This window comes from Cyprinus carpio, unplaced genomic scaffold, assembly GCF_018340385.1.
Source record: "Cyprinus carpio isolate SPL01 unplaced genomic scaffold, ASM1834038v1 S000006658, whole genome shotgun sequence".
Lineage (NCBI taxonomy): Eukaryota > Metazoa > Chordata > Actinopteri > Cypriniformes > Cyprinidae > Cyprinus > Cyprinus carpio.
The window spans coordinates 621,908-642,044 of NW_024879282.1; the positions used below are offsets into that span (position 1 = coordinate 621,908).

Sequence of the window (20,137 nt, forward strand, 5' to 3'; positions counted from 1 at the left end):
GAAAGCAGTGTGTATGTATTTTTTGCCACTTGGTTGAGAGGACAAAAACGGCTCTTCTCTAATCCTAATTCCTTACCATGCCTTTGACTCCTCTGTGCTGCTCAAGAAACGGGCGTCTCCCATTGGCTCACCTTAGCTGTGCCCTAGAGCCTCAGCCAATCAGAGCTCCCCACCTCGGCACCCCCCCCACCCCTCAGGTAGTGACGGCTGTGTGCATGTTTGCAGGAGAGAGAGAGCGAGAGCATTTCTATGAATGGAAATGCGGAGGAGGATCCCAGAATATGATGGCAATTGGCATGTCATTTCTCTCTTTTTCTGTCTTCGTCCCCTCCTCAAGCCATCAGTTCCTCCCCCATCTCACTGTCACTTTTCTCTCCCATCTTTTCATCTTTCTGTCATGGCGGACACTAATGCACACTGCTGTGCTGTCCCTGTGACACGCATGATGTCAAGGACTCCCAGTGTCCTTAGGATCTGATTCAAACATCAAAGTTAGTTAGGTTTCATGGGTGGATGGACAGACGGACAGACCGACGGATGGATGGATGGATGGATGGAAAAATCAATGAAAGGATATCTAGATAGATGGATAATGATAAACATAGATAGATAGATAGATAGATAGAAACAATATTCGCAGTGCAAATAATTATGGTAATGGGTAAATGGATTATGATTAATATGAGCTCTCTTTCATCCCTTCTTCATACTGAGTAAGCTGACTATATGATGTTTGGAAGAACCTGCTAGCTGTTAGCTGTTTAGCCTCCTTCTCATCTCTCTGCTGGATCATTCATTTGGAGCAGACCGTCATTGAGTCGTCCTTGTGAACGCTCCACTTTCCACCCTCCCGTCTGCTGGGCTGGTATTCCAGCCTCTTGTGCTCACTGTCATTGCTTTGATTTCTAATATGTGTGGTTCTAATAATTGTGGCTGTTTGCCTCACTACAACATTACTCACCATGGCAACCCGTCGTCATGGATGGTGCTGCTGTCAGGGTTGTCATGGTAATGCAGGCGCATCAGCGGTCAGTGCCGTACAGCCTCATGTTGTTATGACCACCAGAGCGGAGGCATTTTAATGCATTAATAAGATATTCATGATGCCTCATGATTGTCATTTTTGGTTATATTTTCTTGACTTATACTTGGATAAAGCAATGTAACACATGATATAAGACATCAGTTTAAGGTTGCTCATACTTTATTTTACACTTTACAGGTGTAACCAAGAATATGTAAGTCTTAAAATGGTGGTTAACATTATAGCTGACAGCATGTATAAGTTGTATTATAAGGCATTATGAATAACCATATAGTACCTTTATAAGGCATTACATATAAAAGATTCATAAAAACTCAATAAAAAATTTAGATTTAGAAATCAAATCTATTGTCTTTATCACCTTCATTATTTCTTCTGGCTTCTTTTATGGCAAACTTATCTATCAGTTTTATTTAACTGACTACAGAAAGCCCTTCATAAATTTAGCGCGTCATAATAAATGTTTTGGGATTAGGACATCACATTATTGGATGGTTCTGTTATCCTCTTAGGCCACAGCTGAGGCTATTAATTCAACAGAATGTTGGCAAACGCTGCTGAAGCCCCTCACAGACAGACGGAGATGGGAATGGCACATTGACACTGTCCAGACACACGTTTTGAAGTTTTTGGAGGCTTATTTATTCACTGAGATAAATTAGTTATTAGTTCTGTGCCAGATAATTGTTTCTTTCCACAGTTGGAAACACCAATTATTTGTCCATATATATATATATATATATATATATATATATATATATATATATATATATATATATATATATATATATATATATATATATATATATATATATATATATATATCCTCTCATTATTTAATGGACAAGCATTAATGAGATAGTTTTTTTTTTTCTTTTTTTCTGGATTTGCTTTAATATATACCATTCAAAAGTTTGACATCAGTAAGATTTTTTTTTTTTTTAAGAAATTAATACATTACTTTATCAAGGAAAGTTACATTTAAGACATTTGAAATGTTTAAAATAAATGCTGTTCTTCTTGAAAAAAAAAAAAAAAATCACAGTTTCCGCAAAAATATTAAGCAGCACAACATTGATTTCAACATTGAAATTAATAAGAAATGTTTCTTTGGCACGAGATTCAGAATAAATTACGATTTAAAATATATTAAAATAAAAAATGTTTATTTTTAATTGTATTATTTCGCAATATTACTGGTTCACTGTATTTTTACAGAAAATACATGTATGTATTTATGTACTGTATACATTTATGTACTGTACATGTGGAAGAATTGACAATAAAGCAGACTTGACTGGACTTGACTTATATTTTGTATTACATTCAAAACTGGTTACATATAGGTCTTAAAATGTGCCATTTTTACTCTATATTCTTGTAATTTACCAAGAAATTGTGCAGCATTCATTATGGCATAATGTCAGTATGGCGTATAAATATATAGAATTTCTGGTCCTTATCTTCAAAATGATTGTCAGTCATTTAATGGGGAGATTCCTGTTCTGTTCGGATGAGAATTCCACGATCATCTCTTATGAAATTTTCTTATGGGGATGACAGGGCTTGTCTTTAAGTGACGGCTCTTGATTTCATAATGTGCAGTTGTATTTATTTTCAGTGATCCAGCGGGGTCTCTGCTCTCAGAGCGGCAGAGTGCTGAAGTGGATTTGGGTCATGCTAGTTTTAGAGTGCCTCTCCTCGCTCTCTCAATCCATCAGAGCGACAAGCCCTAAAAGGATATTCACATCAGTATTTAAAAAGCCAGGCTTAACACTTACAGTTCAGCTTTCTACCCTTGTTCTTCACCATAAGCTTTTATAAAGGAATAGTTCACCCATACATGAAAAAAGTCTGTTTTGCAAAGAGGTTTTTGATGCACAGTGATCATAAAAACATATTCAGCTGGAATATCTTTGGCCATTTTCTCTGTTTTGACCTGTGCATATTGCTTTTGCCTCCTACTCATCATCTCACAGTTAAACGAGTGCTCGCTCTGGTGCTGAAAAAATAAAAAAATGAAGGAAAAATTGAATCAAATACTGACAGCGCTCCTTTACATAATGCTTCCATGATCAACTCAGCAGATGTTTTACAGCTCTCTTTCTCTCTCTCTCTCTCCCTTTCTCTCTTTTACAGTAATTGCCCATCCCTCCTTGGCTGCAGCCCTGGCCCGTGGTACTGCAGACAGTATCCTGCAAAGCGATCTCTCTGTGTACCATCTCAACAAGAGTGTGGAGGATGGCACAGACACGCTGCCTCGTAAGTGAACCACATCACATAAACCTAACTTGGACTGTGAAGTCTTACGAGACAAGTCTAGCGTAGATTCATTGTGATTTTCTTGACACTCCTGAGCCATCTGGAAGTCAATAAAGCTAGTGAATGAGTTGGGTTCTGCATTGAAGTCTTGCTATCGAGTTGAGATCTCATGATATTTGATCCAAATGTAGGCCATTCTGCACAATTTTAAGCCTGCTATTCAACTGCAAATTTAGGTCACTTACTAACTTAACGGTGACCTGAATTGCTTTCTTATCTTTCTATATTCGTATTGAAATGGCAAAGGAATTTGAGGTGCATGGCTGCTAATACGCCACAGTTTTGACTGGTTTAGAAAGGAGATCTTTAGCAGGTCTAATGGAGCTTGAAAGATTGATTCATATTTGACACCGATCAGATTAATTTCCCCCTTCATTTTGCAAGACCCCTTCTGTAGCAATAACTGTAAATTGCTACATGAACATACATCACAATCTTTTTGGAGAACAGATGTTACCTGACATGCAAAGGATGATGCGCATTCTGTAATGGACGCACAATAATATGTCAGTACCATATTAGTCATCTGCCTTTATTTAAGGATTTTTTTTTTTTTTTTTTTTATCTGTATAAGTTACTATTGCATATAAAATTTTTATTTAACTGTACAAGCCCATTTCCTTTATTTTTACATGTACTGTCCTCTTTAAAAACACTTATAATTTAAATATATTAAATAATTTTAATAATTACTTTTAAATGTAATCTTTATAAGTATTCTAGCAAATATCAAAATAATTATTCATTTTTTATACTGTGCATTATAACATGATGGCTAAATTCACTTGTAATTTTGAAAAAAAAAAGATTTTGTTTTTTAGTATTATATTTTTAATTTTAGACAATATACTGTAAAATTTTAACATCAACCATACATGAAAATAATAATCATTATAATATATAATATATATGAAATACATAAAATATATGATACAATTATATACTCTGTTAACTAAAATCTAAATAATTTATAAATGTATATTATTCATAATTTGTAATATTTAATTATATAAAATGTAAAATATATTATAATATTAAAATTCATTGCTTTTATTTAGAAAAAAAGGATATAATTATAATATGCATGTTATTTATATATTTTAACATTTTGTGCTGTTTTATATAATTATAGCTTTTCGATTTATTTTGACATAATAGTATAGAATTTTAATATATATTTTATAAATATCTTTTTAAAGTTCTTGTGCTGCCACAGAGATTGAAAATGGAGTTTGGTTTGTCCGTTCAACCAAACAAATTACAATTCTGCCTCTGTTAATGACTCAAGTAAAATTAAACATTTCATCTTTAATTATGACCGACAGCAATTTGTTTCCGCCGTAATTCTTTAATAGACAACTCTGGAAGATATTCAGAGTTTCCCCACTGGTAATTACAACATTGCTGTGGCGTTCATGTACACTGATCTCATTAATACAATCATTTCGACAAGTCATGAAGGCTGCAATAATTCTCTGTGGTTCACATCTAACTCTTGCCATCATGAATTAGCGCAGACATTCACATAGCATGCTGATCCCAGACACTTTCCTGAGTGGAGGATAGATTTATAAAGCCAGATGGACTGCAATCTGTGTTGAGTTTAAGCACTGTTCAAAAATACGTCAGAGCAGGAGAACTCCACTTGAGCCGAGTCTGGTTTTGCTTAGCCAGGATCAAGAGTTTCACGGGAGGTACAGTCCTTCATGACGTGACCCATTCCAGCAGCAATGAGTATGTTTAGTGTAAGTCTTAGCAGTGGAAATGGCTGACATCAGTACACTGGGCGGCAGACAGACGTCTGCTCAGGGCAAAGCAGTGCATACTGTTCAGCAGCTCAGCCCTGAGATGGCAGATTAAATTTAGACTCTGTGCCCACGGAGACAAGACAGAGAGAGAGAGAGCATCTAAAAGGCAAAGGGAAGAGAAAAGAGCATGTCATGTCTACTTTTACAACCATCAAACAATCTAAAAGGCCTCTTCGTCCACACAATGCTACAATACATCTGTCAAAAGCAGTACTGAAGCAGACTGACAGACAATAGGAAAATGCAGCCTTTGAAAGATATGCAATAAATGGAGTCATAAAAAACAGGCACTCCATTAGGCAAATCTGGGACTTTGCCATACGTTTTGGCATGCAAACTCTTTCAGCAACATTTTATGAGCTTGAGAAACAAATAACTTGCTTTGCCAATGATACTTTTAAAGGTTCTGTACACCTAAAAATAAAACAATTTCCTTACCCTCATGTCTTTCCAAACCTGTTTGACTTTCTTCTCTTCGCAATATAACATGAAATATGTTTCAAAGAATATTGATGCTGCACTTTTCCAGACAATAAATGCAAATAGTGACCAGAAGAGAAAAATCTAATATAAAAAAACACCATAAATATAGTTATCATAGGGTATATTCCAAGTCCTCTGCAGCCATGCAACAAATTTATGTAACAGATTGAAATTTATACACGTATCTTTTAAATCTTATTCACATTTCCAGATATTCAAATTTGGTGCATTCTAATGTGAGAGACCTGAGAACCAGTAGCAATTGGTGTCATCTGACATCTGACCAGACGTGATGTGTTTTGATCTGCCAGAATATTGGTTTGGAGAAACATGAGTAAATGATTACAGATTTTTAATTTTTGAGTAAACTGTCCCTTTAATAAGCACCTATCAATACTCAACACAAATTAAAACACAACAGTTGGGTTAGTTGTCCATCAAATGCTTCATATTGCTACCTGAAAAGCTTTGAAGATGTAAATAGCAGCATATAGATCACAGGTGGATGTAAAGGGAGAGCGTGTGCTTCAAAGATATTGATGAGAACTTCACAGAACGAAGGAACGTCAGCTTTAGTCCATAGAGACCAGAGCTGGAACAATCCCATCATCATTAACCAGTCACCTCCTCTCTCTCTTTCTCAGTCGGCAGATGGCCTCTTTTGTCCACTGTTCCCAATTCCGCTTCCACTGTGTGTTTAATCAGCAGCTGATACGCTATTCCTTTCCAATATGATAATACAGTCAAATCTGTTTGGCTTGTAAGCAAAAAAAAAAAAAAAAAAAAAAAAAACAGCACTGCTTATGGTGCATGTATGTTTTTTTTTACACTGTTGTGACATATGAAAGAATGGCTGCTTAGTCATCCTGAATCAAAGCAGCTAAGAGTGTTTATGTGTAACATGTAACATGTTATTTGCCTCGGCAGAGATCGATTCGGTGAAGCTGGCCCGGCTGATCTTTAATAAGCTATGCGAGACATGCTGTCATTGGCTAAAAGAGTTCCCGTATCGCCGTCGCCACTTGCCGTACTATGAGACCTCCATCCATGCTATTAAAAACATGCGCCGAAAGATGGAAGACAAACATGTCGTCATTCCTGACTTCAACACGCTCTTCAATCTCCAGGTATGACCTTGAGTGTGACTTTAAATTAGCTTTTATTTTTCACCAAATACACTACACTGCCGTTCAAAAATCTGGCGTCTGTACGTTTTTTTGTTTTTGTTTTTAAGAAATTAATATTTTAATTCAGCAAGGACACATTAAATTTATCAAAAAGTGACAGTGCAAACATTTATAATGTTACAAAAGATTTCAAATAAATGCTGTTCTTATTAATTTTCTGTTAATCACAGAATCCTGAAATAAATACTAAGCAGCACAACTGCTTTCATCATTGATAATAATAAGAAATGTTTCTTGAGCACCAAATCAACATATTAGAATGATTTCTGATTTCTGTGACATGGAAGGCTGCAGAAATCGCTGCTATAAATTTAGCTTTGCTATAATAGGAATAATTTTAAAATATATTACAACAGAATAAATTACAATGAAAAAATAATTACTTTAAATTGTATTCATATTTCAAATTTTTACTAGTTTACTGTATTTCTGATTAAATTAATGCAGCTTTGTTGAGAATAAGAGATTTCTTTCAAAAACATTTAAAAATCTTACCGATAACAAACTTTTGAACAGTAGAATATAATAAACAACAAAATTCAACAAATTCATCTCTAGTTTATTTGTATCCCCTTTTTTTAAGAATATGATAGAAGGGGATAGAATATGATCAGGAAGTGTTGGAAAATGGATTTAAACCTGTAAACCCCATATGAGCACCAGGTATCAATACGTCTGAGGATCTATGCAAGCTGCTAAGCCACAGCTTTGACCCACAGGCAAATTCTAGTCATCTAACAGCTGATGAATAGTAAGGCTGTCAGCAGCTCATGTTTGTTTTTCATCAAAAACTCATTTTAAGGTGTCTGCTGAGCCTTCCGCACTTTAACAAATAGCTCACACAAATGTGAGTCGAGGTAGATGCTAAAACACAGATTCACTTAGCATCACTTTTCATTTGTAATAGAGTTGTGTTGAACCTAACATCTCTGAAGAAACAGCATTATGTAATTTCTTTCCTGATTGCCAGTGTAATTTCAAGTTGAGAGAATGTGCTGCGTCACTGGAAAGCAAGTGCCATTTGCCATTTGTAGATAAATGCTGGGCTTTTACTGGTATTATTGGCGAACACTGTCATTCCTTTGCCTTAGGCAGAAGCAGATCAGAGACCAGTCTCGGCCATAAGTGGACATCATTCAGTGCATTTATACACACACACAGAGAGAGAAACGTAAACATAGCTGTTCTTTCAGTGCTGTTCCACATGAGCAACATGACAAAACTAGAACACTCCCATCATAATTACTGTAAATGATGCACACTGAGGAGTACACTTCGGAGTAGTTAAAAGATTCTATTAAAAAAAATGTAAGAACAATTTATCACATATGCATATTATACAAACTATTACCTGATGTATTATCTAATTTAGAGATCTATTTTTACATTAAAATGATCACAGTAAATAAAAAAAGCAATAAAACACAAAAAGGTTTAGGTGATTGAAAGGAAATTACTGAGATTTCATATTCAGTAAACTACAATAAAAAAGTTGCAGGATGTATTTGATTTGTGTTTGTTTTATGCATATGCATATAATACAGACTGTAATAATGATTATGCATTTAACTTTCTACAGACTTTTGTTTATTTTATGATTTTGATTATCTTGACCTGTACTGTTTGATTGTTTGTTTGTTTATTTATTTTTTACATATATCCTTCACCATATTTTTCCCCATAGTAGGTTACAAAAATTCATTTAGTGGTATATAACAAAACTGAAATAAGTTTAATAAGAAAGTTTCTTTACAGAACATTGCATGCATTGGACAAGATAAGGAATATTATATTAACTGATTAATTAATGAAAGAACAAATGAATCAAATAAATTCCAAATGGTTGTTGAATGCATCCATGTGTCATAAATGGTAAATGGTAAATGGACTGCATTTATATAGCACTTTCAACAGACCCATGGCCATCCAAAGCGCTTTACAAGTTGCCTCACATTCACCCATTCACTCACTCATTCATACACCGACGGCGATGGCATAAAAACCTAAACTAAATGCAAGCATTTTCATGTTGTCATAAGCCGCTCAGCTGCAGCGCAGACACAGTGTCACAGTATTCGCAGCTCAGGGATTCCTTATTTATACCAATGAGAGCTTATCCCATTTCACCAGCCCTGCTACGGAACTATTTAATCATTCGTAAGCTGCTGATAATTAAAACCTATCGACAAGAGGAAACACCAACATTTGATTTGCATATATTTCTCATGTGTAATATTTCATTTAGCTACGTTGACTGCAGTTGATTAAGCGAACAGCTTCAGATCTGTTGGATGCCAGAGGTTGGCATGTTTTTGTTTTCTGTTTCACACTGATCGAGAGACATTTACAGGGATTCATTTCAATTAAGAATGTATTATGAGGTCTTTTATGTGGCAATAAGCTATTTTCTGAATAACAACAGGGAATTTCCTTTCAGTATAGTAACTGTAACAAAATACTTTGCATCATGATATAATCAGCATTTATCAATGACATCAAAATCAGAGACGTTTTGTTTTATTATTGTCACAGTTATTTTATGAGGTAAAGCTAACAAAAAAGTATTTGTGTTTAGGATCAGGAAGAGCAGGCTTTTTTTGCTGTGTTTGATGGTCACGGCGGGGTGGAGGCTGCCATCTATGCCGCCAATCATCTTCACGTAAACCTGGTCAGACAAGAAATGTTCAGTCAAGACCCCAGAGAGGCCCTGTTTCACTCCTTCAAACTGACAGATGAGCGGTTCATACAGAAGGCATCACGTGAGGTGAGTTCCTACCCCACAAACACTGTCAGACCTCAGGATGCTCATATCAGCCCTTTATGCATTGACAACATCTGTATGCATCCATATGTCTGGAACAGAACCTGCGCTGTGGCACCACAGGGGTCGTGACCTTTCTGAGAGGTCACACACTATACGTGGCCTGGCTGGGCGACTCACAGGTCATGATGGTGAAGAGAGGTCAACCGGTGGAGTTGATGAAACCACACAAACCAGACAGAGATGTGAGAAAGACTGGTCACTCAAAGCTGTTTCTTATTATTTTAACTGTTTTGTTTAATAAAATTTTTAATAGTGTATTTAAAATGTAATGTAATTTAATTTTTAGAAATAGTGGGAGACCAATATTAAATGATCAGGTGTTCCAAGTCCATATGCCATAGCTCCATAACATTATCTATATAATAAAACTGTATGTAAGTCACAGTTTAGCTGATTAGAGTTTCACTAATTGACACTGAACTGAACATGATACTAGCTGTTATGGTTAATGACTCCTCTTGACCATACTGTTTGTTTGTTTATGTGTGTGTGTTTATAGGATGAGAAAAAGAGGATTGAGGCTCTGGGTGGGTGTGTGATCTGGTTCGGCACATGGAGGGTGAATGGCAGCCTGTCCGTGTCAAGAGCCATCGGTATGGGACATTTGAAATTACATTACACAATTTAGCAAGCTAAAAGCTTTGTTTTTGTGCTACTTCAGGATATCCACTTATTTAGACAAGATCTTTTGTAAGTTAAAGTGAACTAAAGGTCAGTGGGTGCATATTTTTAGAGGAGGATGTACAGGCTACAGCAGAAAACCATTATCATCACACTATAGATATCAGTATGAAAGACAGAGTCTTTTAGAAAGCAAACACTGGCACAGACTCAATTGAATTAATGTAACCAAATTGTGCAGCTTCTACTTGGTCTAAATCAGGAGCTGAGTCTGTGTACTTTCGAAGAACAAAATTGATAGTTGTCAAAATTTAAACCACAGTACTAGTCCAAATCTTGTGTAATCAGACCAACTGTGTAGTTGGAGTTGAAAAGATTACATACTTCTTCATCACGTCAATAAATTATTGACAAAGTATCAGTGTACTTTACAGTATGTACATTAGCTAGTGTAAGATTACGGCTTTCAGGGTAATGAGCGTTGCTGCAATAACAAAGACTGACCTCCTGCAAAATCCTTAGGCAGTGTTCCCACGACGGTTCCACTCCCTAAATGCTGATGGCTAATCTGTCAAATAATCCTATCAGTCTAGCGTTTAATTCCCTTAAAGCTCTTGATTCATAAATAGCACAAGTGAGGCTAATTTTGCTATACCCTAGGCAACTGGTCTTTTGCAAGTACGAAAGTCCAGAACCATGTCCGAGTCATATTCTACTCAAAAAAATCTAAAGAAGCAAATAAGTAGTTAAAAAAAAAAAAAAAACCATTTATTTAGATTAATGAGAAATGCTATTGTGATTAATGAATTAAAAAAACTAAAAATAAAAATGATGACAAGTGCATTATAGTTAAGAAAATATTTGTTGAAAATGTGATTTATTTTCACTAAAATGAAGAGAAAATGAAAAAAAAAAACTTAATTTTTAGATATAAATTTCTAATATATATTATTTTTATATGTAATGTATAGTTATAATTTCTAATAATTATTTAATACATGTACAGGTGACTCAGTACACAAGCCCTATATCTGTGGTGATGCTGACTGCACCGCCTTCAGCCTGGATGGAAGTGAGGACTACCTGATCTTGGCCTGTGACGGCTTCTACGACACAGTGAATCCAGAAGAAGCTGTGCGAGTGGTCAGCGACCACTTGCAGGAGAACAACGGGGACACTGCCATGGTGGCCCACAAGCTAGTGGCCTCAGCCCGAGATGCAGGGTCCAGCGACAACATCACGGTCATTGTGGTGTTCCTCAGGGACCCCCGTTTGCCCCCACCCTCAGATGAACCGGAGGAGGAGCAGGAAGGGGAGCCGGTGGAGGACGCAGGAGAGGAGGAGGAAGATGAAGTGGAGCCCTTGCAGAGTGAGCTGGTGTGTCAAGACGGAGGGGCAGAGAATGGAGGAAAGAACCGGGCCGGCTGGCCACTCCAGCAATGCTCGGCGCCGGCTGACCTGGCCTATGAAGACCGCATGGATTCGTTTACGGACAGAACAAGTCTAAGCATCATGGGGCCGGACCTGCGTGCAGAGACTGGCTGCTTCAGGCTCCCAGCTTCATCCAGCCTCCCCCCGACGAGAACCGTCACGCCAGATGTCATACCCCACTTCGGTGGTGCCGGCGCGGCCTGGCGTCCCTACCAAGTGGACGGCCCCTTTGGGTACAGGCAAAAGCCACAGCCTAAACCCAGAGTGCCCTCCTACACACAGACCACCTCAGATGGACAATTGTTGGAGGTGGCTGCACTCTTCCCCCAAGAGGTTCGGAGGAAGAGGCGGCTGGAGGTAATGCCACTGAGGAGGGAATCTCAGCAGGCTAGAGAAAGTCATGGTCCTCTGAGCTGCTTCCCTAGCGTGCCCTATCCTCTCCGCTCTCCAGAGAGGAAGCCTGGGATAGCCTTTGCCCATGTAACCCACAGCAAAAGGGTCTAATCGACAACTTCCTTGCCCCATCATGACCCCCTTTATCCCTGAGGCTATAACCCTAACCCTAACCTTAACGCTCATTCCACACAACACATGAAGTGGGTGTATGCATGCACACTCTGTTCCAAAACCTAGTGAGCATCCTTCATAGGCAGCATTTTAAGGGACCTTTTAGATGGACAAATTCGAAGGCAGCATTGCTGTTCACAATTTTGAGTTTATGTCTCACAATTTAGACAGTTTTTCTTATGTTATAAACTTGTAATTGTGAGTTTGCATGTTGCAATTCTTTTTTTTCCTCAGAATTCCTTCGGATTTTACATCTCATAATTCTGTTTTGTTCTCCCCCCTGAATTTTTACGTGCATGACCTGACCACATACACATGCAGAGTTCTGTCAGAAATGTGAGATGTAAACTCAAAATTCAGTGGGAAAAAAGTCAGAATTGCCAAAAGTAAAATCAGAATTTTGTAATTAAAAAAACTAACTTTTATATATTTTTTGTTCCATGATGAAAATAAGATCAACATGCTGACAGCAAATTCCTTGTGTTAATCGTTATTTGTGTTGCTAGAGGGTCCAAATGAGTCCACAGACAGCCATCTATGTAGGGAGCAGGCAGCGAGGCAACTCACTGAGCTCTGGAACAGAATCACAATCAAATACTTCTTCATTGCTCTAATGCTTCCACTCTCATCTTATATGAGCCAGCCTATCAGAATCCTTCACCACTCTCACCCAGCTTCCTCCTCATTCTCATAACACTCTCTCTGGTCCAGTTGTATTTGTGTGCGTCTGTGTGTGTGTTTGTGTGGAAGGGGAAAAATAGTGTTCACTATCTTCTGTTCATACACACACACACACACACACACACACAAGTGAAGTTTCAGCCAACTCTAGTATAGAATCAAGCAGGAAATTGCAGTTAACAGGAGAACTGATCTTATGTTTTGCTTATGTTTTATATCTGTTATCTGATGCGAGAAACATGATACAGCTCTTGGTTATTGAAGCCATTTTAATGTTCAAACACTAAAGTCTTCAGAGGAACGGAACAGAGGAACTACTTCATGTGTGTGTTTATGTTTTTAGCACACATCATGTATTGAGCTGTTAATGACCACGTGTTTTATCCTTGTTCATTTCGTAAGACATATACCTTTATCTAACAACCATGAATGGTGCTTTTTACAAATAGGATACGATTTAGTGTTTTTTACTATCCTGCTTATTTTGTTTTATTTTATTTTAACAATATTGCCTTTAATTTTAATGTTTATATTGTTTATTAATAGAAAATAACAAAACTTGATAAGCAGGTTGCAAAAATCGCAAACATCATATGAAATAAATGTAAAATAAACCAACTCATATAATATTTAGTTTGACCTCCTGAGGTTGACAGTCACCGTTTTCTGAAGGTTAAGTGACTTTCACTAACCAGAACAATAATAATAATAAAAAAAAAAAAAAGATTTGATTTTTAAGAGGCTCTGGTTTGTATTCTATTTGTGGAAAGTGCAGGGTTGGTTTTGGGCTGCTGCCGCATCGAAGCATTTGCACAATCACCATATCTCCAGCCATTCTTTGATGACGCTAACCACAAATAACATAACCCACTTACAGACAACACCTGTTGCTTTTCCAATCATTGCCTTGGAGAGAAACATATCAGATCAAATTTGGATGCAGTATATATTCTATACATTTTCAGTTTCAAAACCAAAGAAGAAAATGACTATTAATCAGGAGACACACTACCATCCCTAAACAGTGCTACAGTGCATCTATAAGAGCTTGTTGTTAAACCCTGTAGAGAAAGATTAGTTGAAGATAGTCACTTCCCATTCAAAACAAATATGTTTGGCCAAATATCTCTTATTAATTATCTTCATACTGGTAAGCTGGCTAAAGATCGGTTTAATTGTCAGTTAAATGTTTGTATGGGATGTGTAAATGTAGCCAGAGAGGTTTGCTTGACAGGAGATGCTCATAGTTTGAAGTGCCCCTCAGGTGTTGAGGACATGGATAGTTGAGTTTCAGCAGCACAATATGTGCCTTTATTATCTTCAGCATGAGCCTGTTTTTGACAGGCAGGGAAGTGGATGTAGAGTAAATCTGATCGCGCTACTACTTTCCTTTTTCTATACACTATGAATTTACATTTTATTTTTATTTAGAAATGGATATGACACTTAAGATTAGGACCAGACTTGGCCATGTAAATTTTTACCATCTTTTCCAAATTGTAGTATTTGGATTTTTTTTTTTTTTTGGAGAATTTGTTGCAATTTTAAAACTGTAGAAGTATATATACTGTAATTTAACATTAAAATTTGAGAAGAGTACAACGGTATACTCAATATTACTCAATTTACAAATGTAAATTCTCTCTATCAGTCACTGATATCATGGCATCATGTATAAAAGTAACATACTTTGGAAATTCTTGGCCTGAAAGGGAGAACGAGCTTAAAAGAATATTTCAGGTTAATGGATGAAAACTCACCCTTCAAAAGAAGATATTTTGAAGAATGTTGGTAACTGTTACCATTGACTTTCATTGTATGGATAAAACAAACAAACAAACAAACATTTTTTAAATATTTTCTTTTATGATCCACACAAAATAAAAAGTCATAGGCCTATAGGTTTTGAATGACATGAGGGTGAGTAAATGATGAGAGAATTTTCATTTTTGTGTGAAGTATCCATTTAAGCTCTCTTAATCAACCACAGAAAATTATTTTGCCTCCTTTTAAAAATTTATAAAATACATATGCCCACAAGTGTGCATAACTATGAAGCAACTGTCACAATGTTTCAAAAGTATAAATGTAATTCATTATTTTAGCATGAGACTATTGTGATCAACTTATCTGTGCCATCAGATTCAATCTTTCTATTAATTTAAGAACTTTACAGTTCAAATAACAAACATTTTGACTGAAGAACTGCTTTAACAAAACCCAGTGTCCAGCCATTCTGGCTGTATAAACACATGCATCTTTAGAAATTATTCAAAAGGATTTTCTGTTGATCTTTACACAGTACATATAATATCACCACCGTTCTCACCAAAGTCATATGCGTGTGTTTTCATATTCGGCACATATAATGATGCCATTGGATGGTTTGGCTCAAGAGACCTGTGCTGGCACACGTGTGTTTCTGACTAGAAATGCTGCAGCCCTTAATTCCTTCTCTCTTACATCTATAACAAGCAGAATGATTTGTGCCATTGCACTGGTCAGTTTCCATTTATTTATTTAATTTTTTGTTGGTGGAGAGGGATGGATAATGGGTGGGGGGGGGGTGTTCATCACCTGTGTGTTGTCATTAAAGCTCCCCTCATCCACCTCCAACCACAAAATTCACCCGCACAAAGCCAGAGCCCAACTTCACACCCGCCATCAGAGAGTTTCCTGTCAGAAAAAGGTGCTTGAATGGGAAGTTGTCTATTGTGGTGCATTTTAACTGGTCCAGAATGTACATCCAGATGTCGAATGTACTGTAAGAGGAACCATTCTTCGGCCTTGAAACAGAAACATGGAGCAGGATCAGCGAAACTTTTACCCGCATTTAAAGATGCCCTGACTGTCCCGAATGTATGTACGCACTCTAGCATCCATTATGAGATTCGTCACCTGATTTTATACCCTTTGTGGAAATTTCTAAAGCACATCAGTTAAATCATGCCTCGTAAAACCTAGATCTGTGCTAGAAGCGAAAAATGCTCCCTCACGGGCTTCAGGACAGGATTGATGACCAGAGATTGATGAGTGCAGCTCAAAGGACATGGACCTCGCGATGAAGCTGCGCTGGAGATGATATATGCGGCATAGATTCAGAGATAATCTTCCCCTTTTGTCCTCACCATCATGTACAATCTCCCTCACAGTCATTCCTCTAGCACCTCATATGGGGCACAAATTATATATCGGAAGTGTAGTAACTTACATATATTGTATACATGTATGTGTGTTTTGAGCGTGTGCGTGGGTGCGCGTAATATTTGGGATGTGTATGTGACGTCTGTCTTCTAAATGTGCTATTTTAATCACCACTGATAACTCAGATGGATACAGAAGTCTGTAATGCTTTTCAGTAAACCCTTGGCCCCGCCTCTTTCTCACTGAAGTACATACTTGAAAACTACTTGGAAGCGCGCAAAGTCTAACAGATGCAGCGCTGGTCATCTGAAAAACAGTCACAGGCTCTCGCTTATTCACAGCGTGGTAATGAGTCAAAGGACCAAAGTTTGCTGACGGTTTATTTCAGTGAAGAACATCTCACTTCATCTTCACATACTGTACTCTTGAGCCTTGGCCCCCTGTGAATTGACTGTTAGATGCAGCGTTTCCCCTGTTAGCGATAGTTTCTGCGCTGAGGGCACGTTCTTGATCTTTCATGACAGTTAGCCTTCCTCACTTGCTGTCACTGCTTTTTGTCCATGTACTGTCCAGTACTGCTCTTTTTCTGCTAGCAATAATGAACCTACGCAAGCCATGTGTGAAGAGAACTCTTCAAAGGGCTTTGTCTTCTTTAAAGCAAAGCTGAGGAAGGGTTTCCAGACAACTTAGAGGGGGAAAAGCAAACAAACATATCTTTTAAAAAAAGAGAAACCTATGTTACTGATGGTCATCACTGTATTCTATTAAACCTGTGTTGATGAGAAACCAGAAACTCTCAGAGCTTTTGTTTTTTAATGGGATGCGTGACAGTTTTCATGGACTGGTCAGGGCTTGAATATTTCTGATCAATCATAGTTTGGTCATACTGTTTTTAAAGGGGTCATATGAAGTTGCTTAAAAAAAGAACATTATTTTGTGTATTTGGTATAATGCAATGTAATGTGTTTATGCGGTTTAGGTTCAAAAAACACTATGCCCCGCATTTCTGAAACACGTCGATTTTTACAAAGCTCATCGTTCTGAGAAGCGAGGTGTACACTGATTGGCCAGCTGTCCAGTGCGTTGTGATTGGCCGAATGCCTCAAGCGTGTGATGGAAATGTTTACGCCCCTTAACATACTGTGATGCCGTGTCCTGGTACAACGAAACAAAAACAATACAACCCATTACAAACGAGCCATTTGTTGCATCCAGTGGGGACAAAATTACTGATTATAATGAATTTTGTTTTTATGTGTTGCATATCGTGCTGCGTAAACATAAAACCATGTCTGCATTTGTGATCGGAGAAACGATAAACAACAAGCACATCGTGATGTAGAGATGTGGGGGCATGTTAGAACGAGACGTTTTAGGGGGGTGTGGTTGACTCTTAACTTCTATAAATAATATCTCTTTGGATCTGAGACTTTAGTCTTTGCAACTTTACAGATCTTCTTTATGCACCAAGAGCTTGTAACACTCCAAAGAGAAAGGAAAGTCATTGTGTTCAATTCACGAAAAAGTGACTCTCCATTTTTGGTCAATTTTCACATGCAAAATCCAGTCATTTCAATAGGAATCCACATGATCATGAATTTTGCATGAGGGCAAAAGATTTTCCAACAAAATTTTTGCAATAGGTTCTCAACTGAATTTTGCCATATTGACCAACAGAGAGCTGCTTGGTTTGGAAGTGACTTCTGTGAGCTTTGCTTCATATGGAACCTGTTTCTGCCACGGGATAATTAATTGCAACTTTTTATCTCAGAATTCGGACATTTTTTTCTCAAAATTCTGAAAAGTCTGAATTGTGAGAAAACAGTCACAGTTACCTTTTTCATTTTTTATTCCATGGTGTGAAACTGTGAAATTAAAAAAAATAATAAAAATCACAATTACCTATTTTTTTATATGGCAGGAACAGGAAAAAAAAAATATTCTGAGAAAAAAAAAAATCTTTTTTTTTTTTCAGAATTCTGAGTTTAAAAAAAGTTGTTATTCTTTTTTCATCCTTTGAATGTGTAAATCTCTTTCAGGCCTTAAAATAAACTTTTTTTGTTTTGTTTTTTTACAGCAAGACGTTAATGCTACACATAAGCACCAATTGTAGTATCTGTTTGTGTTCATTTCCATGAGTGTTCTGAGAACTGAGTGAGTCCTTATTGCTGTCACACACAAGACCTGGTTGTGACCCCTAAAGGCTTTCTGAGCCAGGACGTGTAATTATTGTCTCCGACCTCCTGTTGTAAGATGGTGGTAACACAGGACAATTTAATTTTACAAGCTGCCTTTTAATCAAGCTACTTGCACTTCCTGTGGCGATAGGAGCAGGAGCCCATGTCACACATACAATGTCACCAGGTTGTAGAGCACTTTTGTTACTTCACATATTTCAAAAGACACTATATAATAGTAATAATAAACATTAATATGAATGTTATCTATCTATCTATCTATCTATCTATACACACACACACAAATATAAAATGTTATATAACAATATAATAACTATTATATTTGACGTGGCACAGGAAGCATCTCCTGTTCTGTGTTATGTTGTATATTAAACTTTAATAATTCTTAAATTATTAATGGAAACATTTTTTAAGGTGCACAGTGGAGCACTTCCTAACCAGTCCCTGCTGTACTATACTTACATAAGTGTTACGCAAAACAAAATACGTATGCAATGCATTTTCATTTCAAAAGCTGTTTTTAAAAACCTAATAACCATGCAGGTAAATTCCAGACTAAATGACCAATGCCAACCCATACAGCAAAAATAATAATAAAACAAATGAAATAAATATTTTGGTATAAGAACTAAATTTTAAAAATATATTTCACCGAGTTTTAACTGTTTTACAACATTTTTGCATTATTAAATATATTTTTGCCAGAAAAAAAAAAAAAAAAAAAAAAAAAAAAAAATACTATATATATATATATATATATATATATATATATATATATATATGGTGTATGGAGAAACAAAATCAACCGTGTTATGTTGTGTTAAGCATTAGAAACCATCGAGACAATGGACTGAGGTACAGCGGGTATAGAAAAGAATAACCTCCTTTAAAATAATCACATTTTGTTTCTTTGCAGCCTCAAATGAAGACAGACACAGTTTTATCCAGCTGTATTTACTCAGTGCAACTTATAACATCCAAGTGAACAAGTGAAGTGAACACCAACATATCAGAAAAAAAAAAAAAGACCTGTGGTTTAGTTTATGAGGGTTGCGTACGAAAAGAATTGGGGTAGAAACATGCGTACGCAATTTTTCATGCACATATCGTGATTTATAAAAAATAAACTTGGCGTAAATATGTATGCACTGTACGGACATTCTAGACCATACGTACGCACTCTTTTTCCTGGCGTGAGAAAAGTAATGAAGTAAGCAACGATTTTAAAATCTGTTTTCATTTCGATATACACTTTTACATTCAATATTTCACTCATTAATTGAGATGAGCACTGAAAATATTTAGAGGACTGCGCTTGATCACTTTTCCTGTGGCATGCTGCTTTAATGACAGCGAGGAGTGCTACAGGTGCACAATAATTAATCTTTAAACTAAACTGCAGGTCTCATGCTATGCGAAAATATTTCAGTGAGAACAATGATCAATGATGCATACTTACTTCGATATTATGGCAGACACTGCTGGATTCAGTGGTCGAACGGTCCATTGTCCGGTTTGAATAGGTCCAGTGATAATAGGCTATCTTACTGTACAACCGCAGCTGCACAGAGGTGTTGATGTCGTGTGAAGGCATCTCCACAACATTATGAAAAATACAACTTGAAGAAAATGGTAATTTGCTGTTTTCTTTTTAAAATAGGCTACTTTGTCAGTGACGCGCTGAGTCATACAATTCTATTTACACTGCAATAAATATAGGCTAAAAATAGCTAAAAGATGTTCACCTTATCAGCAAAACTGCATAAATTAAAATTGATTTGAATTGTTTAAAACAATTGAAATACTATTTGACCACTGGAAAAGAA

The 20,137-nt window shown here is 36.7% G+C and overlaps 1 protein-coding gene across 1 annotated transcript in view; it reads left to right on the top strand.

The window, feature by feature from the left end:
- Positions 1-16,902, top strand: part of LOC109072273 (protein phosphatase 1E-like) — a 43,862-nt gene extending 26,960 nt beyond the window's left edge. Inside the window, exons 2-7 of the mRNA XM_042755255.1 lie at positions 3,185-3,307; positions 6,586-6,785; positions 9,421-9,609; positions 9,708-9,851; positions 10,169-10,262; positions 11,297-16,902. Of these exons, the coding sequence (XP_042611189.1) occupies positions 3,185-3,307; positions 6,586-6,785; positions 9,421-9,609; positions 9,708-9,851; positions 10,169-10,262; positions 11,297-12,225 (1,679 nt within the window). The 3' untranslated portion in view covers positions 12,226-16,902. The remainder of the gene's footprint in view (positions 1-3,184; positions 3,308-6,585; positions 6,786-9,420; positions 9,610-9,707; positions 9,852-10,168; positions 10,263-11,296) is intronic.
- The last annotated feature ends 3,235 nt before the right edge of the window (positions 16,903-20,137 follow it).